General features: G+C 42.1%; 1 protein-coding gene across 6 annotated transcripts in view; it reads right to left on the bottom strand.

Annotated features, from left to right (window-relative positions):
- LOC128689102 (probable glutamate receptor) overlaps positions 1 to 22,006 on the bottom strand; it is a 128,961-nt gene that overhangs the window by 81,875 nt on the left and 25,080 nt on the right. For all 6 annotated transcript variants that reach the window (XM_070087312.1, XM_070087317.1, XM_070087311.1 and 3 more), the window contains 3 exons: positions 16,785 to 16,948; positions 8,136 to 8,240; positions 3,913 to 4,269 (listed from right to left, as the gene is read on the bottom strand). In XM_070087312.1, coding sequence (XP_069943413.1) covers positions 3,913 to 4,269; positions 8,136 to 8,240; positions 16,785 to 16,948 — 626 coding nt within the window. The remainder of the gene's footprint in view (positions 1 to 3,912; positions 4,270 to 8,135; positions 8,241 to 16,784; positions 16,949 to 22,006) is intronic.

Genomic DNA, 22,006 nt, shown 5'->3' with positions numbered 1-22,006 from the left:
CATACTGCACGAGCACAGGCAGGAGACCACCAAGGCACGCATTTCTGAGAATGCCTGCCCGAAGTTTGGGGTATACAATTAGAAGCTGCGGTTAAAACAGAGGACAAGAAGAGGTGTAAAAGCTCATCGATGGAGGACGAAGAAGGAACCTCTCTAAAAACAGTTAGGTGCGAGTAAAGGTTCCAATTTGCCTGATCAAATTGCCAGCGTGGGATGCGAAGAGGTGGTGAATATGGAGGGGAAGTAAGAATGATTGGGAAATGATCGCTGTCATGTAAGTCCGGGAGAACAGACCAAGTGAAGTCTAATGCGGCGGAGGAAGAGCAGACTGAGAGATCGATGCAAGAGAGTGTGTGAGTCCGAGGATCAAAATGGGTGTGAGTACCTGTATTTAAAACATGGAGGGGGTGGGTGGCAAGAAAAGCCTCTAACTGAATGCCACAGGAATCACAGTGAGACCCCCCCAGAGGAAATGGTGGGCATTAAAATCGCCAAGTAACAGAATTGGTGGCGGTAATGACGTAACAAGAAAGGCAATATCCGGAATAGATAATGCCCGAGAAGGAGAGAGATATAAAGAACAGAGCGTATACCACCTATGCAAGTGGATACGGGCTGCTGTGTAATGCAGCAAAGTACGAACAAATAGCTGATGGTACGGAATACCAGTGCATAGAAGAAGGGCACTTTCATTAAAGGTCCCATCAGGAAAAGGATCTGAAGAATACAATAAATTATAGCCTGAGATGGGAGAGATAACAGCAGAGTGTAATTTTGGTTCCTGTAAGCTAACACCAACAGGGGAAAACTGGGAGAGTAACATCTGAAGCTCACCCTGATTACCCCTGAGGCCGTGTATATTCCACTGTAAATAGGCCATGATTGGCAATGATAAAGATACCTGAAATCTGCAGGTAAGGGTTCCTACGGACTAGAGGGGTTAGAAAAGTCCACATGCAGAGGCAGTGGAAAACGTTCAAGCAGCGAAGGAATGGTGCGCTATGAAGAAAGGAGTTGCGCAGATGGAGCAGAGGAGAGAGAAGGAATGGAGGGTGGATCAGTGTCCATTGATGGTTTGGCCTCTGCAATATATTCAGAGATTGCTTCAAGTGTTTCGGAATTCAGAGACGTCGTATGGGAGACAATATTGGAAATGGTAGGGGGAGGATGAGGAAAGATTGGAACTGTAATGGACTGTACCAAGGTAGGGGGGGCGAAAGGGTGGAGGGAACTGGAGAAGCGTGGAAGGGGACAGAAGAGGCAGAAACCTGGGAGGTGGCAGAAGAGGAAGAAACTTGGGAGGGAACAGGGGAGGAAGGTACAGTATGAGGAGGAGGGTGAACCTCTACACTTGTAACAGAGCCAGTGAGAGGGAAAGAACCAGGTACAGAGACAGGGAAGGTAAAATGAGGAGGTAGAAGATGGGTAGGAGGTGTTAATGGACCTTTTTTGACTTTTGAGAAGTAGAGGGACGATTAGGAGGAGGTGTCATACGAGATCTCATCGCTACTGAGGCTTGTGAGGGAGAACACGAAGAAGCGAGATCAGACTGAGGCGTTGAAGTAGGGATGTCTGAGCCTAGGACAGCAAAAGAATTAGATACAAGAGTGACTATGGAAGAGGTAACCACAGAGGTGGTTGCAGAAGATGAGATCCCAGAAGTGAGGGGACGTTTTGAAACACGGGAATAAGAAACACGAGGTAGTCTCCCTTGGAGGCAGAGATGAGAAACTGCCATGGCATAAGAGAGACCTTCTGCCTCTTTGAGCTAACAGATTTCCCGCTCGTTTAAGTAGATCTGACAACGGCGCGAGTACGAAGGGTGAGCCTCATGAAAATTAAGGCAAGAGGGAGGTAGATTGCAAGACTTATTAGAATGGTCATCGGCACCACAGACCAGGCATTCGGCGATAGCTTTGCAATATTTCACTGGATGGCCAAATCGCCAGCAATTTCTACACTGTTGCGGTGTAGGGATCACCTTTCGAACTTGTAACCGATGTCCTGCTACATAAACTGAGGATGGGAGTTCACGGCTGTCAAAAGTTAAACGAGCCACATTGCTAGGGTATTGTCTCCTCCCGCGGGCGGGAAGAACGTAAGTGTCAACCTTGAGGATTGGGAGATCTTGGAGTTCCAGCTGTTCAAGAATGTCAGTGCCACATGTCTGGAAATTTTGTTGAACTATGGTATGGGGCAGAATGACAGTACCACTACAAGAATTGAGGGAATGATGTTTTTCAATAGTGACTGGAACAGTATCGATATGGGAAAGATGAGAAAGTTCATGAGCCTGGGTAGCATTCTGTACGGTGATGATGTGCATACCGCTCTTAAGAGCATGAAAAGAAATATCTTTACCAACATGGCATAGGAGTGCCTTGCCAATACTGTGGTCAGAAAGATAGGCAGTAGAGGAAGTCGGTCGTTAAGTAAAGAATTTAGTCCATTGTGCAGTCTGAAACTGAGCATGGAAAGGTAGTGAAAGACGTGTCGATCTTTTCTGAGAACGAGAAGGTGGAGAAGTATCATCAGCAGGTAATTGTCATTGGCGTTTAGGCGTGGGACCAGAGGTGGTCCGACGTGGAACGGGCCAGCGATTCGAAAATTGCCGCACCGTAGAGAGGCCAGAAGCATAGTCAGAGGCGAGTGAAGGTCAGATAAATCGAAGGAGTCAGTCGAGGCCTCAGTACCTGAAGCGGGTGAGGAAACAGCACCGGCAAGAGGTACAGAGGCATGAGGAGTGTCCGAAGAGTGGTCCAGAGACGAGGCAGGGTCAGAACGGGGTGCGGTATCAAGAAGGGGCCCGGGGGTAGCAGGTTCATGGACTAGGGCTGCCATGGTTAGGTTACTTCTTTCTTTTTGTTTTTAAGAAAAAAAAAGAAAGAAAATAAAATAAAAATAAAAAAAGAATAAAAAAAGGGGGGACTGGGGAGGGATAGTTCCTAGGAGTAATGAAAGGGCCAGAAATCTCCCTCCGCGCCCAAGAGGACCTCAGCACCATAAGTAGTGCAGATGCAGCATGGAACCCGTGCCATACCCTACCCATCATGCCAGTAAACCGGCAATCCGGGATAGCAACCTCACATCTGCCGAGCTACCTCGGTGGACAAAAGAGAGGGCGGCCGGAAATCCGCCACAAAGCATACCTCCTTCGGCCACCACCCCCGGAATCCGAAAGGTGGCTTCCAGAGATACACCCGTCGCCCGAGACACACCCAAAGCCACCCTCCGGGATACCGGAGAGGGATCGGGACATCCCCAGGCAATCCATATTCCATGGCAAATTACGCCACCGCCAAGAACCTCAACGGAATGGGATGGACCCCAGTACCCTTTCCCCTACCTAGGAACTAGCGTGCCTGTGGGAAAAAAAAAAATTCCCAAAGGCCAAAAAGGAAGGGCAAAAGGGAGGGGTGGGGAGGAGGAGGAGGAAAGGAAAAAGGGGAGGATGGGGAGGATGGGATAGGGAATGGGGGATTGGGGGGTAATTAGGTTCGGTCTGAGGAAGGAGACCAACAGGTCTAATTCCTCAGACCAAGAGCCTCTTCACCACGCCAAGGAGCCCCCCTTGATGAGGGTCAGATGACCAAAAGCTCCAATTGTGGGTCATCATCTGACTAAGACCCGCGTCAGGAAACACTTGTCCTGTTTCCTGACGAACCTTACCTATCTAACCTTCAGAGGTCATATACTGTACTTACCACCTAAAAGTCTCCCATTCTTAAGTGGTAAAGTACTATACTTCTCATCTCCAAAACAAAACACTCCCAACCATCATTCAGAGTGACAGTACTTCCCATCTGCAAAACTCTGGTCAGACTATTTGGTTTTCTTGACTACTGTCATCAATGTTACCTTGCTCACACTCCGACACCACTCATTCAGACGTCTACTAGAAAAACACTTTACGTTAATAGAAGTGACGATGAAGTGGACGCCGCTAAGATCTCTTCTTCGTTCATATTTAGGTATGCTAGACCAGACGAGCCTCCTCGCTGTGGTCCCCGGCTCCTGTTGCTCTATCCACTCTGTGTGATCAACTTCCTCAAGGTCGGGTGTACTAGTACTGGCCGACCCTCCACCCGTGGTCTCTGGCTCTTGCTCTGCCCACTCTCCTTGGTCACCTGCTTCAAGGATCACCTTCCTGGACATTGGGCAGGCGCGCCAAGTGGCCAGATGGGATTGTTTCAGGCCTATCTTGTGTCCTGGTGACCAAAGCTCGTGTATGTGGAATACGTCTATGGTAGCAAACTTCACCTCCGCCACCTTATTAAGAGTTAATTTTTATTTTAGATTACCTACAAAGTGGTACATTTTTTATTAGCCCCATATATACAAAGTAAATTTTGAGATTTACTTTTTTGGTTATCAAAGTGTTCTGTGCCGTTTACCCTACACCTCGAGGAATATGCTTTGCAAATAAGCTAATCATGCATTTTTGTATATAAACTAATTAAAGAAATTTAGGAATGACAGATGCACTAAATGGACATTTACTTTAAAAATTTTATATGAAATACAATGATAAATGAACGAAACTATTGTATTAGTAACAAGGGTGTATCACATGGGTTAGGCTGGGTACATAAATAGAAAAATTTACAAAACCTTCAGTAACCAACAAAATTGTTGGCACAGATTATTATAATCATGGGGGAGTGCTAAACCCGTAGGATTATACAGCACCTGTGTGTTTGTGTGTGGGGGGGACGAAGATGAAATAAAATCCAATTACAGAACGTGTTACTACGATTTCGCGAGTCTTTAAATATAATGCTGTGGCAGACTCCACATATATACTTAATGTAGGTAAAACAATGAATGTTAGTGGTGGAGGGGCCTCCGGCAAGTTTTGAGCCAAGTTTATTATGCACCCCATACCTATCCTGCGGTCGGTAGTCAAAAGATTACAGAGGCACATAATGGGCTCAGGGACTTGACCACAAAGTTCTGATAGCTGAATAAGCTACAGGGGTAATGAACTATTTATATGTTTATATCTGGTTACAATCGTAACGAGTTATTTATGCAGCCATGAATTAGGGTACACACAAAGACAAACATTACCTTACATTTTAGCAAGGTATGCTCGTAAAAAAAAATTCAAGTGGTTATGCGTTATTTATAGTGAACAAAGTTAGGTTATTTTTTTCTTTAACATTTCTGCGCGAGTCGCAAGAAAAGCCAAGATGCGATATACTTCCAGTGTATACACCCGATGGTGCATGTTTCACTTAATATATACCCGGAGGTGTGCATCTCTCGCTTAATATACACCCGAAAATGTCTCTTAATATATACCCGAAGGTATTTATCTTAGAATATACACCCAAAAATATGCATCTCTCCCTGAATATAAGCCGAGAGATATCTCACTAAATATACAGAGGTGTATCTCTCAAGAGTATTGTATACCTGGCGATAATGAATTTTGAACGTATGCAATATCTCTGTCGTGGTAACTGTTATTGCGCTGGTCAGACGAGTCAGGTAGCGGGAAGTCGACCTTCCTCCCAGAAACAATGTTTAATGCAAGCATGATGTATCGTTCCCAGCTGGAGGGTTGTATTAGGCTTTTATCGCTTTACATAATGAATTTTCTTCCTCTTTCCCCCCCTAATCCCCCTCTACATGCATAGTTCATGTTCATCAGTCACCCAACCTATAAAATTTAAAACTTAATCACATCTATGTAGCCTACAATCTGATAGCTAATGACTGTTGCTAGTGTTGTGCGTACAAGGAGCTTCATCGACCTTATTATAAGCATATTTCAACTGTTAGTAAGAATTTATTACTTATGCAAGATGCACGAAATGAATCTTTAAATAAAGTGAATTTACATTTGCATGTTTACCGAGGTCGTTTACCTCAGTGCGCATAAAAAGGAATAGTGCAGAATGAGTCATAAGTTTCTAATAGTTAAATATCAGTCATAAACGTCATTCACAAGTTATTGCATGTAAACTAATCACAATTTCCCTAATAAAAATGGCAAATTGGAACATACACAGCCAACACTAATTCGAGTGTTCCATAAAGATGTATTATCTTTTGAACTTTGAAGCCAATCAGAAGCAGCTTTCTCTAATCATGGCACAGACCAATATCCGAAAAATATACCAACAGTTTGAATCCGGCTAAAAGTTGTATCGGCACTGAAAGTTAAAAGCAGACTGAATGAAGTGTTCAAAAGTTATCGCATAAAACACAGCATTCCAATTTTCCCAATTTTATTAATACCTGTCTTTAATAATAATAATAATAATAATAATAATATATACACCAGCGTTTAAGCTTGGAAGGCGATCACAAAAGGCATTCTCCGATTTTACAGAAAGCACTTTAATAACAATTGTCAATTAAAACTCGCACAGTTCAAAATTAATGCAAAGCTTCCTTTGAGAAAACGAAAACCGCTAAAAGTCGGAAACTGACTAGAAAATACACGTTTTTAATTATTCACAAAATACATTACCAGTTTTATCAACGAAACTAATGAACTGAATGAATTCAGGAGAGGCATACTCAAGTTATTTTACGAAAAAAAGGAAAAAAAAAAAACGCCGCACTCCCGTAGGCTGCACCCGTGTTAAAGCCTGACACCGTCCAGAAGAGGCTCAAGTTATCGCAGGGAAACTTGAACCGGGAATGTCTATATAAAATGATCACAGGGCACCTGCACATGCCAGTAGTTCCATGATGCTTTTCCCTCGTTATAATTCACAAGCGTTGAAAATTTGGAGCTTGTCCGATGAGGCGTTCATGTTATAAATGAAATCCTTTAAGAAATGAACTATGCCCTACACATGTGCCGGCTTTGGAAGAAGCCGTAAGAACGTGATATTTAAGGACTTACTCAAGTCGTGATATTTAGAAGCGCCATAAAAATGCGAGTTTTCGATGTTTTAATTTTCTCGTTTATATTTATTCTGGATTCTACATTTCTGTAAAAGAAATCTTTTTAATAGTAACTATAATTTGCATATCTCGTTTAAGTTACCAGATAAAAATTGAGGTTTAAGAAATTTTTAACAAACTAGCACCTACACAGTCTAGTAACAATTCAAAAATTCATCTAGGATAAATCAACATTGAAGGTTTGAAGACAGTCGGATTAGGCATTCGCAAATTATTGCATGAAAAATCAGTATTTCAAGTTTCATAATTTCAATAAAATTGGCAAATTGGCACTTAAACAGCCCAAGATAAACACAAAAATTTATATAATTAAGATACATCAGTGTTTAGTGTTTAAAGCCGAACAGAAGAGGCATTTTGAGCTACTGTATGGAAACTAATTTGTTGAAATTGGAAAATTAAAACTTACACAACCCATAATCAATGCAAAACTTCCTTTAAACGAAGCCCGCCAGCACAGAGGTTGAAGCCAATCACAAGTCTCCTCTAGTTTAAGTATCAGATGGAGTTTTCTTAAGTTATAAAGAAAACCTCGGAAGGAAAAAATAGTTAAGGCATTTCAAGGTACCTATTTATGGATGCCTAACAAGTTCCTCTGTTCCTCTTCCTATATGTAGGGTACATACTGAGATGTCCATCTCCTGTTATACATATGCTGAACGTTCACTTCAATCCTTATTTTAGAATTTAAAGTATTCTTTCGCCTGACGTTGAGTCACTAACACGGTGGTGGGGTTTGTGGTTTGTGCTTAGGTGTAGGGACACTTTTCTCTGGTAGGGGTGCCTCCATCCCCACAATGTGCTAAGGCCCGAATATCTTCTTTGGCATAAATAGTAGGGTTATGTCCCCTTTTGTCTAAATTTGCTCACACTCCTGGCCGATGACATGGAACATTTTATAGCCAGAGATTGCAGAATATGAAAAATAGATTTTGAATAGTTTTTATCTGCGTTATGATTATGCTTTCTGTAATAAGAGCGAAATGATAACGACAGTTACCATTTCGCTGTCAAAAACTGAATATGTAAAGCGTTGACTATCCATAAAGTTTTAGTGTTTTGTAAAAACATTAGAACAACAAAGTATTTTTGATACTGAATAACAGGAGAGATACATCCTTGATCCATGTACAGTCGATAGGCTGTAAACAAAATTAATCCTTCCTAGTTTTTACAGTATTAGTGTGAAAAGGAAGCAAGTATTTACTCACAGTGGAGTCTATTGGAACATAAAACTGTGGTAAGGCGGAGACGAGGGAGCGATCAAGGCCAGCCAGCAGCCAGATGTGCGTCCCCAGCCAACCCTCGCCTCTAGCCTGCAACAGAAGGTTCAAGTTACCAAGCAATGCGGCGCATTTCCTCTGCAAATACATACATCAGTGTGACAAATTAAAGTTCTTGTACACAGCACCCAAAAGATTAAGAGGAAATGCTGAAAAAATAAAGCCAGTCCTGTTTGCATATGACAACACTTGCCATATATAATTAAGAATAGACTTGCTCTCATGTTTGAGAATAAAGATAAAAACTCAGTTCATAATAGTAATAATTCCCGCAGAAATGCAAGAAAGGTGAAAATTCTTAGAGATACACCACGACTTCAGTCTGAAATTCAACGCATATTTAAGATAATTTCCAAAAATGTAGGCATTATCAAAAATTCCCTAATTTCTTCCCAAATACCATAACTCACTTTGCACTATTACCCAATCTATCCTTACCTTGCGTACTTTTACTTGGGGATATACCACAGCAAGTCACTTTAAACCCACTGTTACACAACAGAAATCAACTATGTACAAGAATAATCACCTAAATCAGGTTCCAGGCAACACATACCTCCACTTTCAAAAGTCTAAACTTAGTCAACATACAACACACTAACACATACTACAGGACACCTTCAACCCAGCGCTCCGACATTTCCTCGAGAGCTGCAACAGAATAGATATAATACAAGAAATAAGTATCTTTTATGTACCATTCGACTCAACCTATAGAGGAACTCCATGGAAATAAACCATCCTTAAAATTTGTAACTCCCTTCCAGAAGATGCAAAAAGTTTCCCTTCAGCCACCTGCTTCAAAAATATAGTCCAAAAGCACTTCCTAGTCTGACAAACTCTGGTTAGATAAATTATATTTAGGCCTGATCTATAAATTATAGTTATGTTCTAAATCACATTAGCATTCATATTGATGTATATCATTATCACTAATCTGTTATGAACCAAAAACATGTTCTAACTCAGTATTCACCAGTACAAATGTTGTTCCAATTTGTTACACAGATCTCGATGCCAAATCATAAACCAAATTGTTTCCGAATATAAAAATGTCAAATATTACAAACTACAGCATTCAAGTGAACTAGATTAAGTGAATATTTATCCAGTAATTGTAAGTTAATTTAAAGACTGCCAGAAAATGCTTTGCATGACAAGGGACTTTACAGAAAGTTTATTAATGGTTCTTAATCCAATGTTAACTGTATATTGTACTTCACTTATAAAGATTATAAAATACCAATTCCTAGAGCAAATAAGCAACATAACTACAACTGTGGAAAAGTTGATCATTAATGTCATTACTTTCTGGACGAAAATACACACACACACAACATTATGTATGTATGTACGTACGTGTCGAATAGGTAAAATTGGTCAATTAGCAAGAACTCGTTTAAAATCAAGTACTTTCTAAAAATTTTCCCTTATACGTTTAAAAAAAATTTCATTTATGTTAAAATATGTATTTTGTACCAAAAGAACCTTAAAAAACTTAACCTTACCATAACAAGCGCAATTTAATTTAGACTAATCCAACTAAATATATTTTAGATAAGTTTACAAATTTAATAATGAACACACAGTGAAATATATTTTTCCGGTAGGTTCGGAATGATTTTTGCGAAATTATTGTATACACAAATTTTCGCTTGTCTTATCCGGCAAGAAGAGCATTGTTATTTAAGCCAAAATCGCAAGTTTTACCTATTCGGCATGACATCAATAACAACACTGTTACTAGCTGGGGGATCGAACCCGTGTTTGTTTTAGCCCGCCTTATGGTGAGCGAAAATTCACGACGCTCTAACCCACGGGATCATACAATCCCCTAGCTAGTAACTGCAGGTAAAAATATCTAATCTAAGTATTGCAATACAGAGCGGCTAAAAGAGGTCAATATATCTGAAATGCGTAGGGAGACACTGGTCAGAGAAATAGCAAGCATAGAACTTAAGCTAAAAGAATCCTTTAGGAGTCAGGAATCGCGGGAAGAACTAAAAGCTATAAATGAAATCGAAAGAAACCCAAAGTATTTCTTCTCCTATGCCAAATCAAAATCGAGAACAACGCCCAGTATTGGGCCCCTACTTAAACAAGATGGGTCCTACACAGATGACAGCAAGGAAATGAGTGAGCTACTCAAGTCCCAATATGACTCAGTTTTTAGCAAGCCGCTAACCAGACTGAGAGTCGAAGATCAAAATGAATTTTTTATGAGAGAGCCACAAAATTTGATTAACACAAGCCTATCCGATGTTATCCTGACGCCAAATGACTTCGAACAGGCGATAAATGACATGCCCATGCACTCTGCCCCAGGGCCAGACTCATGGAACTCTGTGTTCATCAAGAACTGCAAGAAGCCCCTATCACGAGCCTTTTCCATCCTATGGAGAGGGAGCATGGACACGGGGGTCGTCCCTCAGTTACTAAAAACAACAGACATAGCCCCACTCCACAAAGGGGGCAGTAAAGCAACAGCAAAGAACTACAGACCAATAGCACTAACATCCCATATCATAAAAATCTTTGAAAGGGTCCTAAGAAGCAAGATCACCACCCATCTAGAAACCCATCAGTTACACAACCCAGGGCAACGTGGGTTTAGAACAGGTCGCTCCTGTCTGTCTCAGCTACTGGATCACTACGACAAGGTCCTAAATGCACTAGAAGACAAAAAGAATGCAGATGTAATATATACAGACTTTGCAAAAGCCTTCGACAAGTGTGACCATGGCGTAATAGCGCACAAAATGCGCGCTAAAGGAATAACAGGAAAAGTCGGTCGATGGATCTATAATTTCCTCACTAACAGAACACAGAGAGTAGTCGTCAACAGAGTAAAGTCCGAGGCAGCTACGGTGAAAAGCTCTGTTCCACAAGGCACAGTACTAGCTCCCATCTTGTTCCTCATCCTCATATCCGACATAGACAAGGATGTCAGCCACAGCACCGTGTCTTCCTTTGCAGATGACACCCGAATCTGCATGACAGTGTCTTCCATTGCAGACACTGCAAGGCTCCAGGCGGACATCAACCAAATCTTTCAGTGGGCTGCAGAAAACAATATGAAGTTCAACGATGAGAAATTTCAATTACTCAGATATGGTAAACATGAGGAAATTAAATCTTCATCAGAGTACAAAACAAATTCTGGCCACGAAATAGAGCGAAACACCAACGTCAAAGACCTGGGAGTGATTATGTCGGAGGATCTCACCTTCAAGGACCATAACATTGTATCAATCGCATCTGCTAGAAAAATGACAGGATGGATAATGAGAACCTTCAAAACTAGGGAGGCCAAGCCCATGATGACACTCTTCAGGTCACTTGTTCTATCTAGGCTGGAATATTGCTGCACTCTAACAGCACCTTTCAAGGCAGGTGAAATTGCCGACCTAGAAAATGTACAGAGAACTTTCACGGCGCGCATAACGGAGATAAAACACCTCAATTACTGGGAGCGCTTGAGGTTTCTAAACCTGTATTCCCTGGAACGCAGGAGGGAGAGATACATTATTATATACACCTGGAAAATCCTAGAGGGACTAGTACCGAACTTGCACACGAAAATCACTCATTACGAAAGCAAAAGACTTGGCAGACGATGCACCATCCCCCCAATGAAAAGCAGGGGTGTCACTAGCACGTTAAGAGACCATACAATAAGTGTCAGGGGCCCGAGACTGTTCAACTGCCTCCCAGCACACATAAGGGGGATTACCAACAGACCCCTGGCAGTCTTCAAGCTGGCACTGGACAAGCACCTAAAGTCAGTTCCTGATCAGCCGGGCTGTGGCTCGTACGTTGGTTTGCGTGCAGCCAGCAGCAACAGCCTGGTTGATCAGGCGCTGATCCACCAGGAGGCCTGGTCACAGACCGGGCCGCGGGGGCGTTGACCCCCGAAACTCTCTCCAGGTAAACTCCAGGTAATACATACTTCAGTTTTAACGTTGTTAAATATTTTGTAAGTGGTGTATCGCATCGGCCGTCTCCCACAAGGACCTCATTCATTCAGTAGCTGTCTTGACAGAGGTACGTAGACCTCACACTTCAAATGAAGTTTCATATCTATAGCGTCTCCACTCCTTTAGTGTGAAGGGGTGGCGCTAACAGGTTTCCCCTGCACCTTTCTATAAATGTTACCTTGATTACAGCAAACAGTACATTAAATTCTTAAAACAGCTAAGTCTCCACTCCCCCGGTATAATATGCTCATGTTTGCTGGATGCTTAAGCTCCTACCACTTAAAACCTCCTTAGTATCCTCGAACACTTCCCGGGATGATCCCTATTCTTCCTCCCTTCCATCCCGGATTTGTACACCCTCTTGGTCATCCAGATCTTCTCCATCCTTTCTAAATGTTCAAATCACTTCAACAACCCCCTGCTCCATACTTACAATAATACTTTTATGCTTACCCCCCTCCCCCATCTATTTCTCATTTCTTCTAAGCAATGAGATCTTTGTAATATTGTTACTACATAATACTCTGGAGTATGACGTCAAGACTGCCTCCAGCCTTCTTATTGTAACATTTAAAGCCCATGCCTCATGTATACATAAGTGTTGGTACCACGATACTCTCACATTCCATTTGCTGCCTCCACTGAAGCGCCTTTCTCTCCACAGACACCTCAATACTAACTTTTTTTCCTCTTTGTCTTTTTGATGGGTTACCTCGTCTTCCACTCATTATAAAAGGTGATAAAATATATTAAAATGATACTAACAGTGAAAGGTCGTTATCGATGGCGTAATGATGACAAGTAACACTATTACAGAGCTGGCCAAGTGAAAGGCGCCAGGCGTATCAATAAAACGAGTCCCTGAACCTTTTTTTTATTAATCTAGGGAGTGCTCGTTAGTGTTAATAGGAGGTTCAGGTGTACTTCCTCCGTGACAAAATAATTTCATCGACTTTGAGACTGTTTTCTAACATGCTCTACCTTACTAATGACCTTCAACTACTGAATGATTATGATTCTAAGGGTTATAAAATTTATCAACAAATTTATTTCTAGCAACCTTCATCTCTTGCTATGAGATGTTACTGTAACGTCCTACTACGCAGAACACAAAGAGAGGTCGACAGGATTACCGCCTGGGAATTATTATGGCGCATAAAAACCAACCCAAATAAGTCAAAAATCACTTACTTCCATAGAATGCGTGATGCCCCCACTCCTGTCGTACTCAAAACAAGCACCTCCCGTACCCCCATCCCACGCTCCTTCACGACAGTTGTCCTTGGTATTACCCTCGACCACACACTGCACTTAAAATCTCACATTACTACAAAGACCATACTGGCGGGAACTGCACTCTCAAGGTTATATAAACTGCGAGGAACCAGTCCCAAGACAAAACTACATCTTTACAAAGCACTCATTCGTCCTCTACTCTCTTACTTTCCACTCGCTCTTACGTTAATCGCCAAGACAAACGCACTAAAATTTCAACGTATCCAGAATCGTGCATTACGTTGGGTGTTGGGAGTGAGGTGGGACGATTTTGCCACCAGTGAATCTCTCCACCTCACGACAAACACACCAGCTTTGAACGTATACTGGAAGACACTTAGTGACAAACAACTTGACAGACTTGAAACATATCATGACTACTGGACTACATACTTAGCTGACACTCTCAGACGTCCTTACAATGATGTAAATCTTTTTCAATCATTGAATGAGCTGGCACCTCCACCACAATACACATAAATTATCTGACTTTTGCTTAAAAATTCAAATAACTTAAAAGTGCCATTGCCGTATAGCTGTGTCTTTGTGCGCTTTTAGGGCTGAAGTGCTTGCGATGTGCGTTTTGCGTCACCTTTGCAACAACGTGTCCCTGACCCATATCCAGTCATTGCAAGTTGAAGTGCTTCCAGTCGGTTGCAGTCAGCACCCGCAGAGTCCCTGTTATCCTTATGTCGTCTTCGTTATTGATTATCCAGGCTTAGCAGTTGGGTTTAGTCCTGACTCTTCTCTCTTCAACTCAAGACATTCCTCTCACCGTCTATTCTTCGCACTGTCCCCACTTGCCCCTCGCCCCTTGTGGGTCCTTACCTGTGAGTCCTATCTATCTATCTATGCTTCACTACCGAATCTCATGTTGAGTCAGATGATTTCGCTCTAACATTTACTTATTCAAGAGAAGTGATGTCCCTGCCCTGAGAAACATCAATCACCAACTTACAGCTGTACCTGCCTGGGACAAGCAAAGGCAAGTTACATTTATTTCTGGAAGGGTGTATTATAAATGTTTCTAGAAGACAGTATGACGTTGATATCCTGGAGGTGAAAATGAACTCTGCAATAAGTTAAGAGTCAAAGTGAACCTTGCAAGAAAAGCAGCTAAGGGACATGTAACATAAGCTCATTACCATTGGCTGTAAAACTCCTTACAATACATAAAATATGCTCCACACTTAAATAACCTATTAACCTTCCCATCTTTGACTTGTGGCCCCTTGAAAAGAGTTGCGCTGATGCTAGCGAGGGGCTCGTGATCCAAAGGGCTGTAGCCAACCCTTCCCTTCCTTTGATGAAACTGATTACCTCCCATTTTCCAGGCGCTGTAAGACCCTTATGTTGTCCTCTAGCAAGGTAGAGGACAATGCAAGGTCTCTCCATCTGTACTCTATACCAGGCCTCGCTGGACTTTTTTTCACCAAAGCCTGAAACACCAGAGATATCTCCATGATGTTAATTTTTTTGGCTACACTGTCAATGTTCTCAGTATCTCCCACTATCTAATTTCATAGACTATCATAAGGCCGCTTCTGTATCAAGAACGGGCAACCAACAACAGTTTCACTTTGCCTGTACCTTTCTCAACTGTATAACTATCAGTTTAAAAAAAGTGTGGAACCGTTTTACAGATGTCAAAGCCTAATACGTGCACAACGCGAAATGTACACTGGGCTTTGACCAGGCTTTTTAACTAACAGACTTGTAAATATCAATAAGTTGGTGCTAGCTCCTCCAAGTTCGATGACAGCACAGCCCAACCTAACAGTTTGAAGGTTACAGGATTCTCTACTTAGGATAGCTAGTGCTAAAGGAAGGGTATTATAAAGGACTGAACACTTACGGAGTTATTTCGCTGTACCTATTGCATTATTGTTTTTCCTTATGGCTTATCTGCGCCATCATCTATCATGCCTCAAATTCGCATAAGATATTTCAAAGAACAGATCTGGAACTAGCTTCTACAGTATTTTCCAGATATACTTAATGACATCTTTCTCATTTGTGCTCCAAGAAGTACCTGAGGGAATTTATGCTCATTCAATATTTACATGCAGATAATGAATGCTCTTGGCATTTTTTTCCAGGTACACAATTTCACCAGCTAAGCTTAAATGATGATTTTAGTATATACTCAAGATATCACAATCGAGTGTCTTAAGTATCACTGGATTGGCCTTTCGTGTTTAGATATTGTTTGCAGTTATTAAAACAGCGAATAGTAAATTTTGATTTCTGAAAAAGATATTTTGACCTGATTACTCGGATATCTCTTACATTTTCAAGCCTTTTTTTATATATGAAGAGCCAAAATTTATCTTCAATAAATATTCTATTGTTTCATATGGTCCATCTGGGAGATTAGGTTTACCTAAGATTGGAGATGCTTGATATATGTTCATACAAATTTTTATTTTTTATCTCGTCCAAGTCATATTTGAGGATAAGAATTTAGCTAAAAAGCTTGTCCTGAGGTACGGAGCTTTTCATAACTGAATACTCAGATTTGACTATTATATTTCTGTTTAGATAGTTTAAAATATTGAAAATCAATGTGCTCCCCTTTCCCAGAGGAAAACAGGTGGGATAGAGGCGAAAGGTGTGCGCGGAGCTTTACTGAATATAATCACGTTAGTGTACTTAACCTTATGGAAGTATTGTGTTAACAAGGGAGCGACATCCTGCAAGCATCACACACCAATGTGAAGCTTGCATTCGCATTCTTAAATGTACGAGTATTGAATTTCTAAATAAATATAAAAACTGTAACAAGTGTAGGCAGTACACAAAGCAATAATGATGTTTAGCTTGTATGCACACAGATATACATGCCTAGCCTAGCATTGGTTTTAACAATGGCTTCTTGCCTAAATTAGAGAGAAGTTAGTCTTAAAAGTATAATACTACCTGACATAGGACAAAGTGTCCAGACAAAGATAATCTTGGGGTCCCCTTGAAAAAAGAAATATTGCTTAACCTTTAAAGCAAGCCAATACTTCGAAAATAATGCCATTTACTATATTACTAGTTATTTCTGAGCTATTTTGAAACTCATTTGAGCCATAGGTTCTCAGTCATACAGCTCACAGTAGTCAATCTTCAATAAAATCAATAACATCCCAGGAAACTACGAGAGTGACCAATAACCCCAATTGTGTACCATGCCGTGTCACCCTAAGATATAAACTAAGTAAAACATAATGCAGTCTCCCGACACTGACATCTGAATAGCAAAACACGGTGCAACATCTGTATCATTTATATATATTGACATTTCTTGCAAGGTATTGGAAAACTAAACTGAAAAGCTCACTTTGGACAAGATGTATATAGTCGAGTTTTGGTCACAGAGGAGGAGGTAGAGGCCCTGCTTGAGCGAGTCGTGTTGAGGAGTGACTGGAGGGCTCAGGGACGACGAGCAGGGGCGCATGTTCCACATGATTCCCTGGTTCAGGGACACCCACGATACCATTTTCCCTGCGAAGACGTAACACTTTGGTAATACGATAATAATAATAAAGCATCCCCGGCCTCTAGTGACTAATACTCCTTATCTGCCTGTTAATTTCTGAAAGTCAATACTATGTGAAAGTATTCAAGTTGTAAAAAAAATGCCGTGTAATGTGATCCTATTACTGCATTTTTTCATCGTATCGTATTGTATTTTATACCATTTATCTCCACAAGTAATTGTGTTTATATTTATATAAGCAGGATTAATCTACGTTGTATTATTTAAGAACCTTACACAGGGTCTTTCGTGCATTAATGGCCAGTCATAGTAGCTGTCTGTCCCAAAAAGTAACTTTAGTTGTATTGTTCACTACTGGTTCTCTGATATGCTAGAATTAAAAGATATTGCTAGATATTTTTTTTATTTTATTAAAACAAATATTACAATATAAAAATTAAATACAGAGACATCAAGTGTGAACAAAAGGGTCTCCTTACTATAAAACATAACACACAGGGCATCCTGTGGAAAGGTTTACATTCCAACTGTTGCAAATTACCCTTAAGGGATCCATGCCTGATTACAACATTGAAATAAAGAAATACGATAATCTCTTCGTGTCCTAAAAAAAATCTACTACAAAAAGTCTACCGACCTGATTTTATAAATCTATAACCCCTTTTTCTCTTCATGACAATTGCAATATAATCTGATGACCTACCCTATATATGTGTAAGTACATATTTTACTATACATAAAAACAAATAAAAATAACATGCCCGAAAAGTATACTCATAAGAGTATAAGAGTACAATACCATGATAAATACCATCGAATCTTATGTCCTTCCTTAGATCATATATATGTTTAAATGCATATTTTACAATATATAAAAAATGACACGATTACATACCGGAAAATAAAACTCAGAGTATAATTATCATCCTACATGGCTACCCACATCTTAGTTAATACTTTTCTTTTATGTAAAAAACCTTACAGACTTATACTACACATGTTCCTATAAAAAACCATGCAACCCAACTCACGTACATCACCTTTATTATCAAAAACAAGTTCCCCCTTTGAAAACCCACCGCTGACCATTCCCAAACTCGCTATCACACCAAATTGCCTTACTTTAAATAATACCACTTACGTCTTATGTTACACATTACTAAATAATGTCAGTAAGGTCACAGGATCTAACAAAAACCAACATAGATATATAATAATTGTGTCACATGACACTGTGACTGTCTTAATAAATTGTTAATATACATATATACACAAACATATATATGCATAGATAAATATATACACATATACACACTATATATATATATATATATATATATATATATATATATATATATATATATATATATATATATACGTACATATATACACAAATACATATACATACACACACACACCTTTTATCATGCTTAACACAATAATTGAATTTTTTTTTGAACCATGCTTTTTGTCCTTGTATATACTGTAAAATACACAAAATATGAACAGTATGTAAAACCGACATGAGCTCAAAGTAGTTGGTGTACCCAAACGCTCATAATACGTTGATTATCCCCTCTTTAGTCGTGCTACTGCACAGGACACTTTACCTTAATAATTCTTTGTTAAGCACAACACTGTAGTGTTGCACTACAGTTGCAACATACCTCTCAAAAACAACATTAGCTGCCTGACTGCGGTGGAGTGCGGTTGTGCACAGCACCCCTCTGCTGTTTTGTCAGGAGAGCTCTCATAGCAACAATATGGCGCTGAGTATCCGACGTAGGGTGAACACTGTCGGCGTGGAGCTGCTTCGTGGGGCGATTTCCCCCTCTACGGCGCAGGTATTACTTCCGGCAATCATCAGGGAAACGTACGGAGTGCAGGATGATGAGGTTTATGGTGTGGCCCTGAATGGGGCCTATCGTCTATTCGTCAAGTTAAATTCGACGGCTGTGTACGAGTCGTTAGTGACGAAATTTGAGCATGTGAGTATTGATGTAACTCCAGCTGTCAAAGTGCGACTCATAGACGTTTCTCGCCACTATACGTGGGTGAAGTTGCGCAATGTCCCCTTCGAGGCTGACGAGGAGGACTTACGGAAGGTGTTTGCAGCTTATGGTACCGTGCATCTGGCAACCCAAGGCAAGTGGGCGGCAGGTGCGTACGTGGGACGTCCGGAGGGTACATTCTCCCTCAAAATGACACTGAGGCACCCGATCCCGTCATACGTCGTGATGCCGGAGTTTAGGACCCAAATTCTAGTGGCGTATGCTGGGCAGCGACGGACATGCAGGTTGTGTGGAGAGTATGACCATATGGCGGCGACGTGTGGGAGGCAGTGGAGGGCGCCGGCGCAAACAGGTGGTGCACCAGTTACAGGTGTGGATGTCGTAGAGGAGAATTCCAAAGGAAACCGAGGAGATGGCCGTCTGTGGAGTGAAATTGTAGAAGAGTCTCTTGTGGTGCATGTTGGGCGGGGCACGAGTTGTGTGGAGCCGAAAATGGCCACTTTGCCGGTGATGGGGGAGGAAGTGCTCATTCAGCAGGAGGTGCAAGAGCTGGAGGAGGAGCTCGACGAGGTATTGAAAACTTTACCTTCTTCGGGAGAGGATAATGGCTTGGTCCGTGAAATGGTGCCTGAGTTGAAAGGAGAGTGTGGCGGGACAGGCACGGGAAGGAAGGAGGACAACTGCAGGCACAGAGAGGAGTCACCGAGCTCTGTGCGACAGGTCACAGTAGAGGTTGATGTTCACTGTGAGGAATCTTCGGTAGACAGTATGGCGGTAGAGAGTGTTACGAGGAAGAGGGCGGCTGCGTCAGACTCAGATGATGTCCTGACGCCCGCGCAGAGGTCTGGGAGGAAGGATGTATATTCTCGTGACAGCCAGGATAAGAGGCATCGAAGAGGGGGGGGGGGTGGATGGTGACAAACCACATGTTGACCCTGGGGCAAGAGGCCCTGGGAAGGGTGAGAGGAGAAAGGGTTGGAAGCTTTAGAAAGGCCTTAAGTGCATGACTGTGAATGTGAATGGACTGTGTACTGGTGTGAAGAGGGAATGCTTTCGTATGCTCTTACGTCGATACAGAGTGGACGTAGTCTTTCTACAGGAGCATAATTTCAGGGAGGGTAGAGTGCTCGAGGTGGACGGGTATACGGTGTTGACTCTGCCATCGGCACGTTTGAAAGGTGGTGTGGGTTTATTGATAAAGGAGGCGAGCCCGTTTGTGTTGCAAAGACGTGAAGGGGGTGGGGGGGGAGGGTGTTGCGTGTGGATGGGTGGTGGATGGGGCAGAGGGTAACCTTTGTAAGTGTGTATGCACCAGCTGAAAATGATATGAAAGTCAAGAGGGATTTTGTGTGTGATGATCTAGTTTTTGCTTTCCGTGGTTTACCTGAAGTGGCCATCGTAGGTGGGGACTGGAATTGTGTGATCAGGAGAGCGGATGTGGAACCACGAGGGGCGGGGCATATGTTGACAGCATTATGCAATCTTTTGGTGGACGTTCAGTTGAGGGATGTGGTAGGTGGGGGAGCGTGGGAGGTGGAGCATACTTTCGTGAGGCGAGGTTACGCAGCTAGGTTAGACAGGTTGTATATATCTCATAAGGTATTGTCAACGTCTGTCCGTACTATTGAACTAGCTTTTTCAGATCATAGGGCGGTTGTCGCAGAAGTAGAGTGGGATTCTCTAGCTTGTATCTCTAGGGGATATTGGAAATTAAATACGAGTCTGTTGGAAGATGAGGAGGGGTTGGGGGGTTTTACGGAGCTGTGGGAGAGATTAACTGAGGAGGTACAAGGTGTGGAGGACGTGGTGACGTGGTGGGATGGTGTGGCTAAGGACCGGATTCGGCATTATTATGTGAGGGAGGGGAAAAGGATTAATTCTTTAAAATTTGGGTTGATTAATTATTTGGAGGACAGGTTACGGGGTTATGTAAAAGGGACAGTAGAGGGTGTCTATCCGATGGACGACATTATGATACTTAAAGAGCGGTTGCGGGAAATTCAGGACGAGCGGTTCCAAGCGGTGAGAGTAATGGCGGGGGTGGAGGAGGTGTTATGGGGAGATAGGCCGTCTTCGTGTGTGTTGCACAGACAAAAACAACGTCGACAGGCAACAACTATTCCATGTTTGGAGGTTCTTGAGTCGGTGGGAGGGTATAGGGCGGGTCAGGTTATCCACACTACGGATGGGATGGGGTTGTTTGCGGATCAGTGGTACGAAAAGTATTGGCGGGAGGAAGGGGTAGAATTAGGGGATTTAGAGAGGGTGTGTGGAAGTGTGCCATGTAGGTTAGGACACAGTGATAGGAAAGCTTTGGGCGGGGGACATAACTGAGGGGGAAATATGGAGAGCTTTGAGTGCCATGCAAAAGGGCAAAGCACCGGGAATCGATGGACTGCCGGCGGAGTTTTATCAACAGCATTGGGAGTTAATAAAAGATTTTTTGGTGAGGTTACTGAACTTGATGAAGGTAAGGGGAAGGTTGGGTGAAAGACAGGCAACAGCTGTAGTTGTTTTGGTACTGAAGGGTAAGGAACAGCGTTCGCTCAGGGACTATAGAACAATATCGTTGTTATGCGCGGATTATAAGTTATTTGCAAAAATTTTAGGAAATAGGATCAAGTGTGTTGTAGGGAGGGTTGTATCGGAAACCCAGTTTGGGTTGCCAGGTAGGTCTATGGGGGTGGGACATGGTCTTTTAAGGGATTTCGTGGAAGAAAAAGGGGGGGAAGGGGGGGGGGGGTTGGTTGCACTAGACTGGCAAGGAGCTTATGATAGGGTGGAGCGAGAGGCGTTGAGAGCTATCCTTAGGAAACAGGGCTATGGGGAAGAAATAGTGGGATGGGTAGAGGCGTTATATATAGGGGCAATGGCGAGAGTACAGATTAATGGAAGATTAGGGGGGAGGATTGTAATGGGCAGAGGTCTTAGACAGGGGTGTCCTATGTCACAGCTTTTATTTGCGTGCATACAGGACCCCTTTTATAGAATGGTGGAGCGCCATATGGGCGTTAGTGAAGGGGTTGGGGGGGGGTACTGAGGGCGTTTGGC

Source organism: Cherax quadricarinatus, chromosome 21 (assembly GCF_038502225.1).
Source record: "Cherax quadricarinatus isolate ZL_2023a chromosome 21, ASM3850222v1, whole genome shotgun sequence".
In the NCBI taxonomy this organism is placed as follows: Eukaryota; Metazoa; Arthropoda; class Malacostraca; order Decapoda; family Parastacidae; genus Cherax; species Cherax quadricarinatus.
Note: the sequence above shows the minus strand (reverse complement) of the source record. Positions and strands in the feature narration are given on the sequence as shown.